The 20,312-nt window shown below is 31.6% G+C and overlaps 1 protein-coding gene across 1 annotated transcript; it reads right to left on the bottom strand.

The window, feature by feature from the left end:
- Positions 1-6,235: 6,235 nt before the first annotated feature.
- Positions 6,236-14,390, bottom strand: LOC137813865 (diphthine--ammonia ligase). The gene is made up of 12 exons (XM_068616322.1): positions 14,172-14,390; positions 14,016-14,087; positions 13,460-13,539; positions 11,586-11,811; positions 11,432-11,464; positions 10,958-11,040; positions 10,753-10,825; positions 10,091-10,427; positions 9,651-9,982; positions 8,408-8,745; positions 7,260-7,617; positions 6,236-6,760 (listed from the first exon to the last, which is right to left on the bottom strand). Exons 1-12 carry the CDS (start codon positions 14,247-14,249, stop codon positions 6,542-6,544), a joined length of 2,229 nt encoding a protein of 742 aa, XP_068472423.1. The 5' UTR covers positions 14,250-14,390; the 3' UTR covers positions 6,236-6,541.
- Positions 14,391-20,312: the final 5,922 nt, after the last annotated feature.

Genomic DNA, 20,312 nt, shown 5'->3' with positions numbered 1-20,312 from the left:
CATCCTCCCTTCTGGCCATTAAGCAAATATTGAGGCTTTTCTTATTTTGCCTTTTCTTCCTTCTTGCTTGACTCTTTGTTATTGCTTCCTTTGGTTCATGAGCAGCCTTGAGTGTCTCCCACATTTCCTTAGCAGTTTTGCACTTTGATATCCTGAAAAAAATCATTAGTATCTAGTGCAGAAGCTATAATGTTTTGAGCAGACCTATCAAGCTGAGCCATCTTACATTCATCATTTGTCCATTTGGACAAAGGTTTTGCAATAAAAGAATTATCCTTTTTGAATTTTGGAATGTAAGGACCATTCTCAATTGAGTCCCAAATTCTTTGATCAATAGATTCAATAAAGATTTTCATTCTTGCTTCCCAAAACTTATAATTCAATCCACAGAATAAAGGTGGTTTGTAGATTGAAGCACCCTCCTCAAAAGATAGTTTTCCAGCCATAGAAAAAAGATTTTTAGATCAACTTGAATAACTTTCAAGAACCAAGCTCTTGATGCCAATTGTTAGAATATATGGCCTTAAACGAGAGGGGGGTGAATTGTTTAAGAAGGATTTTTGAAAACTTTTAAACTTAGAATGAAAATTCTTTGATAGAACCTTGATTAAGGATTCAGTTTTTCCAAAACAAAAAGCAAAAGCACAAAGCTGGAAAAACAATCGGTTGTTTTAACGAAACAATCGGTTGTTTTAACGAAACAATCGGTTGTTTTAACGAAACAATCGGTTGTTTATACCAGTCCCAAAATGACAAAACTGAATTTAAAGAGATAGGGATAGAAAAATTGTACACAGTTGTTTATATTGGTTCACTCCAAACCCAGAGCTACATCCAGTCTTCTCAGAACCCTGAGGAAACCCACTAAGTAATCACCCATTGATCACTTACACAACAACCAAGAGAATGACCTTGAAAACCTCAAGAAACACACTCTCCTTGGCACACACTAAGATTGCTGATCTTGAACACCTCAAGAACACACAGCCAATCTCAGCAAAAACACACAAATGAATTGTTCAGCAGTTTACAAAGATTACACTTGTTACAGATGAATATCTGAAATCAATACAAGTAGAATCCTATTCCAACACCTTGATCAATCTCTCAACTCTTTAGCAATCTCAGAATTCTTTGAAAAACTCTTAGTTCTTAACTTTGTCTCAAGATTCTTTATCCTTAAAAATAGTTTTTCAGAATATATTCAAGGATATAGTTTGTTATCAAATCTTAACAAACTCTTAATTGCATTTAAAATAGATTGGTCAAAGCATTTAATGACTGGAGCGTATTCAGTTAAAGCATTTAAAGCTCAGTCAAAGAAAACAGTTTTTCTGTTATGGTTTCAAAACAAACAATCGATTGTTTCCTCGAATCAATCGGTTGTTTTGTTACTTAACAGATTTCACCATTCAAAAACAGTTTTCAAACTTTCTCAAAACACCTAAGTGTAAACAATCGGTTGTTTCGACAAAACAATCGGTTGTTTCAACTTAGTTTGAAAAACATTTTACTTTGATAAAGATTGAGATGTTAATTGCTTGAGATTTAATCAAAGGGTGGATTACAACATTAAACTACCCCAGAACAAAGCTTAAACCAGCTCAGCAACATCAAGCAAAGCAGAGGCTTCAACATCCTTCAAAGGATTTGGATTCTTCAAAACATTGAACACCACTTTGTTAAACAAGTGTGACTCTGGCTTAAGGTGTGTGCTGTGTGCAAAGAGGGTGAGTAGGTCTTGTGGTTTCAAGATCACCTCTTTGTGGGTGTTTGTAATCTGTGATTGGTTACATAGTGGAATACTCAGTAGTTTGACTGAGGACTGGATGTAGCTCAGGGATTGAGTGAACCAGTATAAACCTTGTGTGTAAATCTCTCTTTCTCTCAACTCTCTATCTGTTTGATATTTTCGCTGCCATAAACAACCGATTCAATCGTGCTTTTAACCGGTTGAATTTCTGATATCTGTTTCTGTGAGTTTGTTTGATTGACTTTCTGAAATCCTTATCTGAGTTGATTGTTAAGAGTTCATTCTAAAGAAAGTATTTCTGAAAATCTTTTATAAACAATTCACCCCCCCCCCCCCCCTCTTGTTTAAGCCATCAATTCTAACAAAAATAACAACACTTAAATACTAAACCATCAAAATCTAATTTTTTACAAGTTTAAATAATATATAAACAAACAACACAATATATAAACACACAACATCACTGCAAGAGAAATTGAATTGTGGAACCACATCCCTTCCACATTCAGATCTTCTATCCTAGGGTGCTATTAAAAATTAAATTTAGCTTTCCAAACAACTTCTAGAATTTTATTCCCTATAGTCTAGATAAGCTTCAAGTTTATGGGCCTAATACAAGTTATCCAAACATAACAAAAAATCATTATATAGTAGAATAAGTTGAGAGAAATAATCTTTTCAACTGACCCCACCAATATTGATGACTAAATCCTAAGGAAAGAAAGAGAATAAAGGGTCTTTAAACCAAAAATGAACTTACTCTTTTTGAAAATTTGATCGAGTAGAAATGTTCTTTAACTCGCCAGCTACAACGTGGTCCAATCAGATTCTAAAATAGATGAAGATTTTGAGAGAAGGGAGAGAGTTGGAGAGAGGGAGAGGGAAAAAAGAAGATGTGTAGGGGGAAGGAATCTACTAGGATTTTAAAATAACATTGTTATAATATGTCATGGTCGGTGTAATTCAGTTCTCGACTAAATTGTACTTAAAGAGTGTTTGATCGAATATTGAAATAATAATTACTTCCCAATTACTGGGTGTTTAAGAAAAAAAAAGGAAAAATCATTGAAATAAATGTTAGTTCAATATGTTGATTTGTTAATTGAATGTGAGTTTAAATAAATACATAACAATGATTCAAGCTAACATTTGCAACCTAATTCTTTGTTTAGTGTAATGAGATTTACTCTCTCAAATATGCATAGAAATTTTTTCATACAAAATTTAAATTTAAAATCTCTTTTATTAGACCATATATGCTTTAAGAATTAATTTTTTGTTTTTTTTTTTTCTTAGAGTTGCGAGATACAATTTGTTTGAAGAACAAATATGCAATTATAAAGAAAAATAGAGTAAATGTTAGGTGTCCAAAAGCTATTACTTTTTTTAAATTTATCTCCAACCGAGTGAGATTCAGCAACAATTCTTGATGTCCCAGCAAAAATAAGCCAAATTTATGCAATTGCAAGAACCTTAACCTCTACAATAATTGTGACATATTTTTGTGGATAAAGATAACTTTGTTTAGGGTTTGCTTAGGAATAAACTCTACCAAACCCATAATTCAACGAGACTTTAAAGAATGGCATGGCTAGTCTCTCCAATTTGGTAATTATTATTGAATAAATATAAAAGTCCACCATTTTATAAGAATATAAGTTAAGTTTAAATTCATTCTCTAATTATTTATTCTAAATTTATTACAAATTTACTTATTGTTTTATTAATGTATAAAGTTCAATAATACTAGGCATGAGTAAATATATTAAAAAAATAATCTCACATTCATTAAAAATAATGTTAAACATTCTCATCTTAAGTTGGAATTAAATTACTTTATCATAATTAATGGAAGTGATATCAATTGGTACTTAATGAGGGTTAATGTGGTGCCATTAAGACTACAATGTTGGACCATATAACTTTGAAATTTGATGTGGGAGGGAGAAACAAAATCTGACATAATTTAACCAAATAATGTTAACCATATAGCAAAAATGCATTATGATTATCACATTCACATGTACAATAATACCACCTAACTCATAAATGTTTAAAAAACAAGACATACTTCTGACAATTACATGTACTTGCCATTTGCATTGTACTTTAAGTGTGTTGAGTTATATATATTAGAGACATTAGTGGTTACAGCATGTTCTAGAGTTTTACATAAATAATAAAAATGAAAGAAGAAAGTATTGTAAAAGAATATTAGCACATGCATTAAATAAGGTATTATATTTTCTTGTGTCAACAGCCATACTTGTCTGCCCCAACTGCATATTCTTTTTCAGTTGTGTTTGACTTGTAAAAATAACTTTTTTTTTTCCTTCTATGTTGGAATTTTGAGTTAGATTTTTGTCAGGAAATGATTGTCTAATGAAAATACAGCTTGCCAGCACTCAAGACAAGTCCTTTGTTAATAATTTGTGAAAACTTTTTTTCCTATCTTCAAAATATTTTAGAACCAATTAAATAGATGTTAAGGAGGAAACTACTGTTCATGGAGTAATTATTTATTGTGGAACTAAAATTGACCAAAAATAATTGAGAAAGAAGGAAAAATAGATGAAGTCTTTTAAAACAATAATGTTCCAATTATTTTTGTCGGTGTTTGGTGGAAAAGAATGTGGGACACATAGCAACAATGAGAATAGAAGTTGAACAGAAAAAGCATTTTAGGTGAAATTAATTGTTGGAGGAAAGTGTGGTTTGAAGGGTTGAGTTGATGACCAGAAGAAGCGACAGAATCAAGCAACAAAGAGGCAACCCACTTGCTCCAACATCATTTTCTCATTCTCTTCCTTTTTCATCCTTTTACCTTTTGCTTTCAAAAAAGATACACCATCATTTTCCCATGAATATAAGAGGATCAATGTTCAATTCAGAAATTGAAAAATAATACATATTTGCTAATCTTTAATGCACCCAAAAGATGGATAGGGTCATAAATCTCATAACATTAGCATTAGGTTAATGTGGGTCCTAAACATTTAAATAAGAAAAATAAGAGAGGAAAAAAATTAAATTATGCAGCCACTTTGTTGTTAATTTTGGAGTTGGTTAATTGTATTTTTAATTATTCGTTTCTTATATAAATATTTTTACTCTTTTTTTTTCTTAATTCTTTCTATCACTTTTTTTACTTCTTTCATATTTAGTACAGTAGATTGATTTCTTTCATCTATTTTTGTATTTTCTTAAATGTTCTTACATTTTTACCTCTACAATCAATCAATACACATGGATAAAATAATTATGTTACTGGATTGTTCAAAGGACTCAATGATCTACATGTCAATATTACATCTCAAAATCATGTTAATGAAACCCTTACCCTTTCAAAATAAAGTGTTTGCTTTGTCAATAAGATAACTACAATCAAACTCATCCTATGTCTGGCAGCTGCTAAATAGTGGCACCTTAAATATTTGAATGTCAACACATTCTTTTTACACAATGACTTTGATGAACAAGTTTACATGAGGCTTAATGGGTTCTCCAAATTTTGCATGTGCTAAACCTTCTACTACAACTAATGTTATTCTTTATTACTTTTACAATAAATAAATAAATATATAACATAGGAGGATTTTAACTAAATTAATGTTTTTAGTTAAATATACTTAAATTATTATAGAGAATGTATACCTAACATGTGTGATTTGGATGGTTTGTTGACTTTGTTTATGTTTTTTAAGGCCCACTAAACTCTCCTTTATCTGTACACTAAATCTATATTTTTAAAGAGAGACGTCGTAGGGTTAACTAATAAATCTTAAAATCGCATTACAGTAAAGTGAACATACTCCGAATCATAAGGACGCAAATTGGGTCCAGTGACGTATTTTCTATATCATCAGCTTGAACAATGTGATTTGGAAGATTCTCTTCTGTACCACTTCTTTCTCTTTACACCTTCCAACTACTCTTTTTTTTTTAAGAATATCCTTTCACAAAAATAGTTTCTAGAAGGTATTCTTCAGAAAACTTGAAGATCTGAATTTTTTAAAATATATTTTCAAAATAATTTTTAAGATGCAGAGGGAGTTTAAATAAATAGAAAAAAAAAATACATGGTACACAAAGAGAGACATAATTATAGTTAAAATATTTACTCCAAAAATGTGTCATTGTACCCCATACCATAAATTTGATAATATTAAGAAATAAATTTTAAACTTAACTTTAACTTTATGTTGTATCTAGTCATATATTGCACAAAGAAAGAACTGAGTAGGAAAGATAGTGAGAAATAAGCTCGTTCCATTATTTTAGCAAAAGGAGCAAGTGTAGAGGAAAAAGGTGGAGAAATAACTTGAGCCGTTCTAAGATTAACAAACAAAATGCGACTAGCAATTGCTAACCACTGGTGTTAAAGCAACTACAAAGATTACACTTTGTTGAAATTATAACGACATAACTAAAGTTTGATAAAACTACATTACCTCCGTGTAACCTTCCACACAGCTAAAAAAATGCATAGTACAATGTAATTCTTTAAATTAAAAGTGTGGCACGAAAATCTAATTTTGGGAATGGTAAACATAATTTCCCAACTCTTTATACACCAAGTCATTAACATAACCTAAATGAGTGAAATCTCATTCCATCTATTCACCAAGCTATTTCAGTGTAACTGTCTTTGTTTTGGGTTTAGAAAAAGCGAATCAATTTTGTATTTAAAAAATAAAACATTCTACATAAGCTAGTAAAGTGCACAGTAACTGAACCACCCCTAGAACAACAGTCATTTCAGAGTATTTTCAGAAAGTATAGATATACTCAGGATTTCCGAGCCAATAATTCACAGGTTACTACATCGTCCATGGATGAGGCAGACTTCCCAGCACCTATGACAGGAACTATGTTGAAGATTGGCTCCTCACCATTTTTAAATCTCTTCTGACTCATTTCCGAAAGTTCAAAAAGTGCATTGCAGAACATAGGTTGTAATAGCTGCACTGACATTTGAAGGCTTTCCGGGATGTAGAACCTCAAACTCTGCATAAGATGAAACGAAAATTTGAAAGTGCAAGAGATTGATCAAGCTGACAAAAGAACACAAAGAGGGTGTGGAATGAAGTGGATCGCTGGCCTTTTTTATTTTTCGCTTTAGATAATTTTTGTTTCTGGTAACCTTTTGTTATATCACCTACACTAGGCTCCACTAGGCTCTACTGTCCCTTAATTCCAAGAGGAGACAGACCCCAAAAATGCGTAGATACCTTTTAGCACAAATGAACATTATGGGCAAGGAGATGCATAAAATATCTGGATCTAGAAAGAGTGCAAATTAAAGAAAGCAAGGTACTTAAAATATTGTCCTTCATCTCCCTTCCCCAAAGTTTTGACAAAACCAGGACAATCCAGGGTGGAAGTTATTGATTAAAATTGCAAAGAAAACAAGAAATGGGTTTCTACAGACTGCATAACTAAATTAAAATCCAGACAAACGAAGAATAAACTTGATCTTGTATAATATTTTAAGAAATATACTAACCATTATATCTTCCCAGGCAAAGTCATTATCAGTTATAACTTTGTCAAGAAGATAAATGCAGAACTTCGATATCTTCTCCATATATGCCTTAGGAAGAGAACATTGACCATTATTCACATTATCAGCAGGCTGCGAGTCAAAACATATCTTTGTGGCCAGCTCACTTGTAATATACAGTATAATGGCACATATCTTTCCAGAAACCACACATTTCTGAATGCAAGAATCATGCCAATTTTCGGGCTTGAAACCCCAATAATATAATGGTGTCTCTGATCTAGATCTTCCTGTTATGGCCTCAGGTACTGTATCTGTTCCATCCTCAACAAAAAGAATAGGCTTTACTTCTACACACGCTCTGGAAAGTACAAAATGCAGATGCCCATGGACATAAATATTGTGAGGATTTATAATAATACTAACAATAATAGTTAAAAAGAAACAAGGATTCAGTAAAATCCCTTCTAAATCCCAAAAACCACAAAAGATAATCCAAATGAAAGATAAGACAATGTTCCATGTTCAGAGGAACCAAGACTCTACCATTCTGTGCAAGTGCAACTGTGTTGTGGTTATGTAGAAAAGAATAAGTTACCAAAGACTGTATCCTTTCTTATAAAAGATTTTAAATCTAAGTCAATCTCACAAAACTAGCTTTGTAAGGTAAGATTTCAACTACTTGTATACTATAATATGAATCTCTAAACACATCCTCACTCACCGAGTATTGGACATCTTGAGGATTAGATTAGATATTAGTGAATGCTACGGTAGCAACACAATAGTAGGTGACACAATAGAACCAACAAATTTAGCTAAGATAGGAGTTGGTACCATTGTAGAAAGTATATTTTAAGCCTACTTTAACCTTATAAAATCGGTTTGTAAAGTAAAGTTTACACCCGCTTGTATAATATAATTTAGCCATAATCGATGTGAAATCTTTAACCTCATTAAAACAATGAAACCTAATATAAACAACAGCATGAGAAACTTTTTTAACAAAAAAGGAAAAAGAATAGCAAATGTTGCTTCTAAATATATAAATGGTTGTCATTCTATAGTTGCATATCCATGAAAGCAGAAAGGTTTATTGCTTAAACAAGCACAGTTAAGAAAAAAATGAGTTATGGTATACACTACAGTACCTTTTAGGTAGATCAGGAACAAGAACATAAAGGAACAAGGGATCCAACCCTTTGTAGGTGTCTGCTTCTTGCAGATGGGAGACCCTCATCTGCCTAAGGATTATTTCTTGTTTCTCCTGAATATCGAGTCTATCTGATGATGAAATACGTTTAGAACAATAAATAACAAAAACAATTGCAGATGTCGATATTGAACAATTATAGCATTTTGCCACCGCTTCACTGTTTTTTAGTGCCTGTTCCAGTTCAACACCAGGGCCTCCCTGGCAAAGATTCATTGTAGGAGGATCAAGCCCTAATTGACCAGCCATGTAAAGTATACCCTCATGCAAGGTTGCCTGAAAGCAAAAGTATTAGAAAGAACAGAAGAGCCACTAGATAACATTTGAAATGTGATCATCGAATAATGTGCAAAACTAAATGTTAAATATATGAAGAACCCTGTACGAGGTAAGTAAACTAGCAAAACTAGCATTATTCAATTACATGATTACCATGTACTTGATCCCTTTTTAATAAGGGTACCCAGAAATGAATCCCAACTCTCAAGTCAAGACACAATTAATGAAGTAGAAATTAAGTTCAAGCAACTAAAGTATTAGCCAGATTTTGAATCAGTTAATTTTGTGCTCAAAACAGTTTACAGTTATTAATCAGAGACTACAACTAAAAAACAAAGGTATTGGTCCAAATATTTAGGTACCAAGTAAAATTAGTTAAAAAAATCAAGATAAAGCTATTTTTAACTTAGGAAACTTTAAGAACAAGCTTATAGAATTAAGACAGAAGATCTGAAATTGTTATTTATATATATAAAAGAATAAATGCATTCCACAATAATAATAGTGGAATTAAATCTTTTTTCTATACTCTTAATCTTTCCAATTAAAAATTAACTCGCTTCAGCGGCCCAAATAACTTGGTACGAAAACAGCATGATACTCTTGAGCCAATAGCAGAATGTTTGACATTAATTTTAACAAAACTAATTGCCCAATTCTCTAAAGAAAGAAGAGCACTAAAATTCCAAAGAATAATAAGTTTCTGTTTGAATTTTGTCATATTAAACATACACTAAAATCACTTTAATCTAAAACAAGCAGCATTCAGCTTCAAAATCAACTGCTTTCAGTTGTTTCACATCCCAGGTCAACTTCCATAAACAGGACAGGATACAGATAACGTGCAAACTACTTGTTCTGAAGATAAATAATTGGCTGCTGCTGAAATCAATGGGGTTTACCTGGCTGTATGGCCCAATGCAACTAGGTGCCCAACAGGAAATACTCTGCACATGCAAAACCTTTTTATTTTTATTGTTTGCTACCAAAACTTCTATGTATGCGCTGCTGAAACCTGATTCTATAAGAGGCAATTCAACAGTACTACGAGACGGGACACCAAATGGACATTTCTCCTGTCTTATACACTTTACATACGTCTCATTTGCCTCGGAGAACTTATTCATGTCATCAATGTAAAGGTGAATATAGAGGACATTCTCCCATCCAAAACCAAGGCCCAGTAACTGTGATTCAATTTTCCCCAAGACAATCCTCAAGTCTTCCTGAAAACCTGCACTAAGGAAATAAAACAAAGTTAAATCAAAGAGCAAGATATTGTGAAAGAGGTAAAACAAAACGATTTAAAAACAAAACAAAAAAAGTAAAGAACAATTATGACCATTGTGTGAATCTTGCAACCAGAAATTCAACGAGAATGTGCCCTTGTTATTTGTTCTTGAAATGTTAAATTTATGTTCTATGCCATCCATTGTGTCAGCTCTATAATCCACAGGCTTGTCCGTGGTGGCCTCACATCCTTCTATACTGTCGGGTACTTCATACACAGATCCCAGTTTCTGTGTACAAATTTCATGTATGTTGTCTTGTGATTTTAGATACTGAAGATCAGCTTTATTTTCCAAATGAAATGCCAAGGGATGAAGGATTCCAACAGGAGCTATGGCATCTGAAGAGTGCATCACAACTTGATGTTCATCGAGCACAATGCGAGCATTCTGAAAAATGTAATGAATATAGATAACAGAAAAAAATGAAAGAAAAATATTGATAATAAATTGAGACCAGTATTTGGTAGAACCATATAACTGACATCAAATGAATGAAGGAAAATTGAATTTACAAGATTGAATTCTCCAGATCAATATTTGGTAGAACCACAAAATTGAAACCAAAATGTATGAGTGCAAATTGAACCAGTTTTATGGGTGATAAATAAAGATCAAATGAACAATGGCCAATTCAAAAGTTGGTGTGTAAATTAAAGCGGGAAACCAAATAAAGAAGTGATAAACCCCCCAAAAGGTGGCTGTATGAACTTACAGAGAAGAGAGGACAATCAAGAGTTAATGTTTCATATTCCCCTCCTTCACCACAAACATTGATTCCATATAATCTGCAAAAAGGAGTTACAATAAAGGATAGGGTGAAATAAATATATGACAAGACTGTAGAGTTATTTACTCTAGAAACTTTAAAGAATTTACACAGATAATACAAAAAGAAAAAGGAGGGACTTCTGACATACTCTTTCAATTTATGTAAATAAGCATTTAAGAAGGCTAATTCTTTACCCAAGTGCTTTGCAGGATCCAAACCCATGGCAGCTACCTTCAAACATAGATGAAGCATTAAATTCAAAACTATCAATTATTCAAGTACATAGCAAAAAACAAGTTTAACATATTTCTTGGGTAGAAGAGAATGGTATCAGATGTAAAACTATTCATTTTTGGAAACACATAACTCACCACAATATATTCAAACAAACCTCACGTTTTTTTAAGATTACATGAAATCATTACATTAGCATTAATGTCACCAATTGATATCAGAATGACAAGATGCTCAATATTATCAAAGCACAATTTGATCACTCTGCACAAATGGTAAGTAGAAACGCACAGGAGTAAGAACAAAGGAATTTCCTACCATTTTACAAATAAAAAAGAAAAACCACAAAAAGCAATAAGCATTAGAAACAACGTTAAACAAGTTATACCTTCACGGTTACAGCTACAATTCCATTTGCAATCTGGTCAAGACCAAATTGGAGTTAGAATTATATGAACAATGGAAAAAATTTAAATCCTACTACACAATCGCAAACGTGTATGCTATCAATTATGGTGACAATAGTCCAAAACACTGTTTACCATTTCCTGGAGAAGCAATGACTGATCTTGTTTCCATAAGTATGCCAAAGAAACAAGTCCTAACCTTGAACAAACACTTTCCACCCGCAATCTCTGATAGTCAGATGCAATGGCTCCAGAAGACACTGCAGTAACGGAGGGTATCTTCCTTTTCACTTCACGTAACAAAATGAACAGGTCTTCAACTTCATCACCTTGAGTTGCTTTATAACCAAGCTCCTGATGCCTATTAAGAAATTATCACATAAAGGTTTAAACCAAACATTACAAGTTAAGATGGTTTAACAATGTTATAGGTCATAGCTCAAAAGGGCCAGAGATAACAATGCAATCATGATCACCAGCACCATCACTGTGGTACTTGTCAGCTCAGTGGTGTTTGGTTTGATGACTAAGCCACTCATAAGGCTTTTACTGCCTCATACTCCACATCCTAAAGAATTAAACATCATGATAGCCACAGATCCATCTACTCCAAAATCAGCCACTGTCCCACTTCTTGGGAGTGCCCAGGACTCAGAAGTCGATATTGATTCAATCCATCGTCCAAGCAGCATCCGCGCATTGCTTAGAACTCCAACACACACTGTTCATCGTGTGTGGCGTAAGTTTGATGATGCATTCATGCGTCCTGTTTTTGGTGGAAGGGGTTTTGTTCCTGTAGAACCTGGCTCTCCAACTGAACGTAATGGCCAACAATGGCGTTGAGGAAAAAGCCAAGAAATATGTAATTTGTGTTGTAAAACTGCATAAATTTTTGTGGAGGTCAAGCAATGCGTGTATAAGAATCCCGTACTGAGATTTTGTTGGCTCTTTGGGTAGTGGAAGTGAGAAGTGAGAACTAAGAAGGCTATGCAGTGCAGCATATGTCATCTCAACTCATCTCAGCGTCTTCCGTAAAGTGTAATATTTCATTATTAGAATTCGTTGACCATTGTATCATTGTATTGTATTTAAAGTTTGAATAGCTAAATCTAAATATTTGTCAAGTTTTTTTTATTGTTTTTTTTGTTTGCAAAAAAAAAATAGTCTTTAGAAAACATAACTGTTGAGGAGACTAATTGAGACAGAGAAAAGGGCCAGAGAGTGGGGAACTATTCTAGCAGACAATCAAGAACCTACGCTCTGTCTCATGTTCTTGTGCTAAATTTCATAACTTTTTTAAAGGCCTGGAATACTTCACCTATACATATCAGGGAGGTATTCAAATATCTAAGAGTGTTGGTATCGGATATAAATATGTAAAACAAATTAAAGTATTTGTTGTCAACAATGCCTTATAGTGGCAGAGTAGCCTCGGGCCATTATTCCAAACTTGTAGCAGAGCATTTGTGGCAGCTATCCAGGAAACCACAGTCATCTCAGCGAGTATGGTGGATAGAGGGAAATCCCTTCTTTACCCCTGTGTATGTGTGATGCTGAACCGTTTTTAGAGGGATTTTTTCAGATTTCAGTCTACATTTGAAGCATAGGGTATTAGGGTTCATCAAAGCTCTCTTTCTCAGAGGCTTAAAAGTTTTTTTATTCCATGACTTCTGTTATTTTTTTATGTATGTATAGCTTCAAACTAAGACTTTCAGTTATTAATTATGATTATGTTTCTCCTTTGGGGTACCTTTTAGTTTTGAGCATTTATGTATTTATAGTTCAAATTATTTAGTATTTATCTCGAAACTTCCAAATAGCACCATGCCTAGTACTTGTATCTCGCTGTAGCAGATTTGGGATCAGCAGCCCCACGCAGCTATTTGTCATTGATAACTATGGAATGTCAATAGGAGTTTAATTACCTTTAATTAACTAAGCTAACGTAACCTACTGATTTCCCTTGAAATAATTGGCTTTAACAAAAGATTTATGATTATAAGGCTTGCCTTGGGGAGCCTTGTATTCGCCTCCTGAACAATGGCAATCCCATGCATTCAGCATACTTGACAATAATTTGATGTCCAACCTGTGGAAAACATTGAGCAGTCCATTTTCATTTTGTACATGGATGGAAAAAACACTTTCCAGTAAATAATTAAATATAAGCAGAGGTCTAAGATGGGATTCCCTAACAATTAAGTTCATTACCTCACATTTTTTTTTAAAAAACCATATATTACCAAAGGGAGAAGAAATAACAAAAAATTACGAGGAAGGTAGCTCCAAACAACAGCTTCAATTCCAAAGAGACAAATGAAATTTTAAATTCCTATACAATGAAAAATACTAAAATTCCTATCTCATTTATCTTGCTTAGTTTAAGACAACACTGATGTAACAGCAATGCTAATACTTCAGCTATTTCATTGTTTCTTCAGTTACAAAACACACATAAAATGAAGCCCGCTTTCTTTTCAAATTTCACCCAAAATAAAAGTTACAAGAAAGTTAAAAATCTGAGCAATGGAAATAGCAAAACGGGAAAATGGAAAAGAAACATACAGTTTGGTACATGTAACTATCGAGCTCGTCCACAGAATCATCAAGCGGCATCAAATTGGCCAATGCAACAATCTATTGCAACACCAAATTAGAATTGGTAATAAATTAAATAGGATAAAAATGAAAAATGATTTCAGGAAAATAGAAAAGAAAAACCTCGTGGCCATATTGAATAGCCTTCATCATGGCATAGCAACTGTCTTTGCCGCCGCTAACGAGCGCCACCACCTTCATCGTCGTCGTCGCCGCTTACACCACTGAATAGTGTGTCGTTTTAGGGCTCTACTGAACGAACAGAGCAGCAGTAAAACGCTGCGTTTGGCTTTTTCTGTTTCCTCATATTGCATAGTTTATTTAAACTTGAAAACAAATTACTTTTAAAAAAAACGACAATAGTTCTTATAAAATAAATTACCTAAACTTAATTATAGTTATAATAAGGATTTTTTTAATTAAAAAGTTTTTTTCCATCTTTTTGAAAACAGCTTACGTATCAATTTTTTTTTTCTAAATAATTTATCAAAATAAGCTGTCTATAGTTTATTTTTTGTTTGTGCCTTTCAAAATAATACATATTAAATAGTTTTTCTGTTAAATAGTTTTTTTTTAAAGAAAAACTTAAAATAACTCCATGCAATTGCAATCTCTCGATTTGAGTATTTCCGTTTTTTCTTTAAACAAAAAATACATAAATAAATTACTCCTTTGAAAGTAGTAGTTTATATGTTTTATTAAAATAATATTTTTTAAAGAGAATTGAGAATATATATATATATATATATATATATTTATATATATATATATATATATTTCCTGCTTTCGTCTTCCTCCTTCCTTCGGGCAGGTTGTTAGGGCTTCATTGGGATCCTTCTTTTCTTCATGTTACTCCTTCGGTCCTCGGTCTCGGATGAATACCAAATGGGGGAGGTATTGCATAAGGCCCTCTGACGCTCAAGTCAGTAAAGGGTGTTCGGTATTCGGGTAGGTGTACAGTAATAATGACGTACATTGCTCTTTGGAATGTGTGCTATTTATATTATTTTAATGGACTTACCTCATTGTGCCTATTAGTAGAATGGATCACACTTATGGTTGCATTACCTAATTCTTAATGATAATTTAGCTTCACTGATCTTGGTTTGAGCATTAATGGTTATAATGTGTCGATTGGTCCACCTGTTCGTCTGTGTCTCAGTCAACTCAATCAGGGAGACCGAGTCACATCAATATGTCAGTCGATCATACCAGTATATATATATATATATATATATAATATTAGAAAATGACTCATAGAAAAACTATTCTCTCACAAACCTAAGTTTACTACAATTAGTAAGTCTGGTTGTAACAAACTTTTAATGGGGCTTTCGTTTTATATTTAAAAAATAGTGAATAGCAACATCAACATAGTCAAGTCAAAAAAGAACAAATTTCAAAGAAATTAAATAAAGAGAATGTTCCATAATATCAATTATTCATGGTTGGGATTGTTAGTAAAAGACATCAGATTTTGGACTATACAAATTTTTTAAATGTAAATATCTTTGAAATCTTGATTTGAAATATAGAGTGTGGAGCTTGGTTTTGAAAATCGATTTCTAGAAATTTATTTTGAAATAAATAATTTGAAAGTACTTGTGTGTATTTTACTTTTTGAAAATAGAATTCTGGAAGTGATTTTGAAATGGAAAACATATTTTAAAAAGCAAAAATCATAATATTAGTTATGAATTCTAAAATATAAAATTTCTGGAAGAAGAAATTTTGCTTACGAATTTAAAAAAATTGAGAGTAATTGTGTTATTTTACCTCTATAATATAATATATGTTCCAAAATGATATATTGAATGAGGTAAGTGAGTTTTCTTTATGTCAACGGATTGGGTATTTTGTTTTTTAGGCGGATTAGGAAATTCGCAGTAGAAATGGGATGGTTCCGGTATGCGGTTTGCTATCTTTGTAATATTGATGTTTATATTTTATGCATTGCCTTGGTTGGATTTAAATTACATATTCTTTTTTCTTTTTTTAGTTTAGAATATTGTGAGAATATTGGATTTTTGAGACAATTGTAGATCCTCAAAAACAATTATAGAATATTGTGTGCAACAGATACATTTGGAAAACAAACTATTTAACAAACAAAACAACACACCTGATTTTCCAAATCTTACAACTTCAAGTATTTAATTTAACCCAACATTTCAAATTAATATTATATATCTTGCTGATAAAAAAAAAATTATATATATAATATAGGCAAATATATGTTATTTATATAACAATAATAATGTTATATAGTATTGGAGATTGGGTTATGATCAAGACGATGATGATATATCCACGAATAAAGAGTATAAAGTAGTTTATAATCAACCTTTATTTTAATTGATTATATCTTTGTGATGGTCCTTTTTGAACAAATAATATTTTATTATTATTATTATACCCTAAATTTTAATTGATATACTTTTCTACTTGTTAGTATGTTTAAGGAAGGAGAACATAGATGCAATTTATATATAGAAACAAAAATGGTTAGTTTTAATTGTTTGAGTAATTTAAGTTTAAATAATTTAGTTGGTCGGAATTAAGAATAATCTATTTCTATTCTCTTATGAAAAAAAAATATGTTGAAATCATAAATAAGAAAAAGAAAATGAGGAAAAGTGTTAAAATCAAAGAAAATGGTGAATTAGATAGTAAATATGTATTGCAATAGGAATGTAGGTATGTTCTTCTTTTTAGTATGCATTTTGTTATATGAAAAACTAATATTTTTGGAAGCTCGAAGAAGACCTTAAAATTAATGTTTCTAAATGTGATTGTGATATGAAGATGAAATGAAAAGCAACTGTGATTTGTTAGGATTTAGTGGAAATAGAGAGAAACACTTACCTGTAAGAATATAAGAAGAAATTCTTTGATAAACTGTCATTTCATTGTTTCAATTGTTATCCTAGAAGTTGATACTATCTATATCTTGCTATAGTTAAAGATGGAAGTACCATAAGTTTCTAATTTAATTTGTTATTTAATAAATAGAGCTATTTTGATATTTGAACATAAAAATGATTTATTTATTTTGCTTGAGGACAACCAAAATTCTAGGTTGGAGAAAGTTGATAATTGTCATAATTGAGTAATATTTCGTACAAAAAAATAGGCACTTATGGACTTTATTTGATAAAAATGTTATAATTCAGTCCCTAATTTAGGAATTTGAACATTTTTACATATTTTTGGGTTATAAGATGAATGTGATTTATTCCCGAATTTGTGTTAATTTCAGGATTCTTGGGGGAAATGGAGATAAAAGGGCTAAAGAAAAAATGAACAAGTTAAAGACAAGATGAAAAGACAAAGTTGGGACATTGAAAACTTGCCCAAACTTGCCCAAGTAAGATCACTCCACAAGAACTCGCCCAAGACTCGCTTAAGCGAGTTCACTCCAATGAAGTTGGGTTTTTCTCATCAAACTCGCTTAAGCAAACAATATCTCACTTGAGCAAGATGTCACTTAACCCAAGCCCATTTAGGTTAAATAAAAGGCGTGAGACATGACCCTAGACATCATTGGAAGGATATTGAGAGATAGAAAACCCTAAAGGAGACAACTGTCAAGGAGAAACACCCTTGATCTTCTTTCCTTGCTTTCCATGTTATGAGTGGTTAATTATTTCCTTTGGGATTTGGAGTAATATGTTCAAACTTTTATGTATTGAGGTGATATTTATTTATAATATTTTGTTCTTGATTAATGATTGGTGTTGTCATTTTATTATTAAAGTTTGAATCTTTATTCATGATTTTGATCCATAGATTTGACTGAAAAGTACTTCTAAGCATCTGACCTAAATGATAATGTTTAATATATTTGAATGTTAGGAATAGATTTGAAATGTTAATTGCTTTATAACATTTATTCATAATGATAAGGGTTTTTTATAAATATTCGAAGAATCGATATTTATGAGACATTTTTAATAATTTTGTATGAGAGGAATCAATATGAATAATTTTTATATTTGCATCATTTTCAATCAAGATGGAATGTTATATGTTTTTATTCATTGAAAATACAAATGAGTGAGAAGGATGAACCCCAATCCTAATTTTTCCAATTGACTCATCCAAATCATTTACTTTTCTTTTATTTAATTTCTTACAAATTCATGATACAAACAATCTTTCAAACAAACTTTGACACATTTTTTCATATTTAGTGAATATTATACTTGAGATTTTAGAATTGTTCCTTGTGGGTTTGATATTCGTCCTTAGGGACAATTTATTACTTCTGACATGGTACAATTGTCGTAAAATAGTCATTAATGGAGAGTGATAGGTTAGGCCTAATCACTTTTAGAAAATGAGAGAGAGATCAAAAAAGGTGTCTACCCTAAAGAGAGGAGACCAGGAGAGTTTCGCTAGCAATTTCAGCACCATAACTCAAGTATATTTTATCTAATTTTTATGAGTCAAACACAAGCAAAATAGGTAAAGGGTTCGACCAAATTACAAGCAAAATAGTGGGAGTTTTGAATTCAAAAATAGGCACCTAAAGCTAGCCACACTTGCCATTTGAAGATCTGTGATTCGTGTGACTAATTAGGATTTATCTAACCGCCTTAGGGTTTAGTGTGGGCCTATCTCGCAGGGACTGAATTTAGACTTCCTCTTAGTATGAAATCTATCTTTTCTTAGGTGAAGTCAAATTCAATCTTCTTCATTAAAAACTACCTCTCTTTTCCCCTTATTGTTATGTCTAATATATTTCACTATTTGCTTTTGTATTTGAGTTATAATCCTCTCATGCAATTCCTTTACAAATTCAGCTTTTGTTACCCTTTCCTTATGCACAAATTCATGTGGATTAATTTGTTGTGTCATCACACTGTTACATACCGAGTTGTTGATTCTTAAATCATTTAAGGTGTGGGTTTCAAGATAATTTTTTTATAGTTGGTAGTAATAGGTTGAAGCTCACTATTTGGGACACAGGTAACAAATCTCTAATTTTTAATCATATTTTCTGTTACTTATTTGTTTTTTCTTAAGGATTTTATCATACATATTTATGAAGTTAAATAATTTTCCTTTTACTACCTCAATTTTCTACTCACTAGGAACATTGTTTATTGATAATATTGCTTACCATGTGATTAAGAATTAGATCCTCAATTTTGTGAGTATGGAGCAATATTTGTTGAGAGAGGCTAGCTCCTTAATTAAATAAATTTCAGTATTTTGAGAGATTAATCTTATACTTTTGGCTCACGGGGTACACTAGTTCATAAAAGAAATATTGTCTTTTCATATATAAACTGATATTTCTTTTAGGTGAAGTTTTTAGGATCTCATTCTGTCATTAGTTAGGACTTAAAAAAGAATGAACATGATGATGTTAGAACAACATTAGTTATTTACCAAGATAGTTATTGAAAGATGGGGAAAACATGAAAATAACTTACATGAAGATATAGTAAGTGGGAATGTATTCTCTTTCTTGGATCTTAGTTTCCACAAACTTTTTCTCAACTTTTGAATTATATTCACCAAATTCGAGCATTTAAAAAGGCTTATAAGCTCTACCTTAAGAAAATACGTGTTGTCTATTCTTCCTTAAAGTTAACTTGCATGGAATTTTGACTTTAAGATGCATTATGTTTGATGGCAAAGGATAAAGAGCATGCAATGAAACAATTGCAAAAGCAATATAGAAATAGACACCATCATTTGTATCAAATATATATCCAAAACAAAGGTAGCCACATGATGTACTACCTAAAGATTGGAATTGGTTAATACATAACAAATGGAATGATTCTAAATTTAAGGTAAGGTTACTTTCTTTGCATATCTATATCTTAAATTTTATTTTTTTTATGTATTATAATATTAAATTGTTTCTACATTTATAGGAAAATAGCTTGAAAAATAAAGCTAGTCGAAGTAAACAAGGAATAAAATCAATATTGGCTCAAAATCAATTGTCCAAAAGGCATTTGAAATGGTAATGTTATTTTTATGTTTCATCTATACAAATTTGTGCAAATTTTATATAGGTTTTATATGATTTCTTTATGTTTCACATATAAAAGTTTGTTTTTTTTTCTTTTATTTAATGTATCATTATATTACCTTATTTATTTGTTTTTAATATGAAAAATAATTAAAAAGTGAGGAATGGTCGAATGCAATGGAAGTATGGAATATAAGATCTGATGGCATTTGGTGTATTCCTAATGGAGAAGAAATTATGGTAAGTAAAAAAGTAGTGTAATGATTTAATGC

This window comes from Phaseolus vulgaris, chromosome 1 (assembly GCF_000499845.2).
Source record: "Phaseolus vulgaris cultivar G19833 chromosome 1, P. vulgaris v2.0, whole genome shotgun sequence".
Taxonomy (NCBI): domain Eukaryota; kingdom Viridiplantae; phylum Streptophyta; class Magnoliopsida; order Fabales; family Fabaceae; genus Phaseolus; species Phaseolus vulgaris.
The sequence above is the reverse complement of the archived record's forward strand: the minus strand, read 5'-3'. Positions and strand labels throughout refer to the sequence as shown.

What these genes read in the sequence shown, in the direction of transcription:
- LOC137813865 (XM_068616322.1), bottom strand. Translation starts at nt 14,249, where the DNA reads ATGAAGGTGGTGGCGCTCGTTAGCGGCGGCAAAGACAGTTGCTATGCC. An exon ending in CTATTCAATATGGCCACGAG is followed by an intron (nt 14,088 to 14,171) that starts GTTTTTCTTTTC and finishes GTGTTGCAATAG; the next exon opens with ATTGTTGCATTGGCCAATTT. An exon ending in CATTGCTTCTCCAGGAAATG is followed by an intron (nt 11,465 to 11,585) that starts GTAAACAGTGTT and finishes GGTCTTGACCAG; the next exon opens with ATTGCAAATGGAATTGTAGC.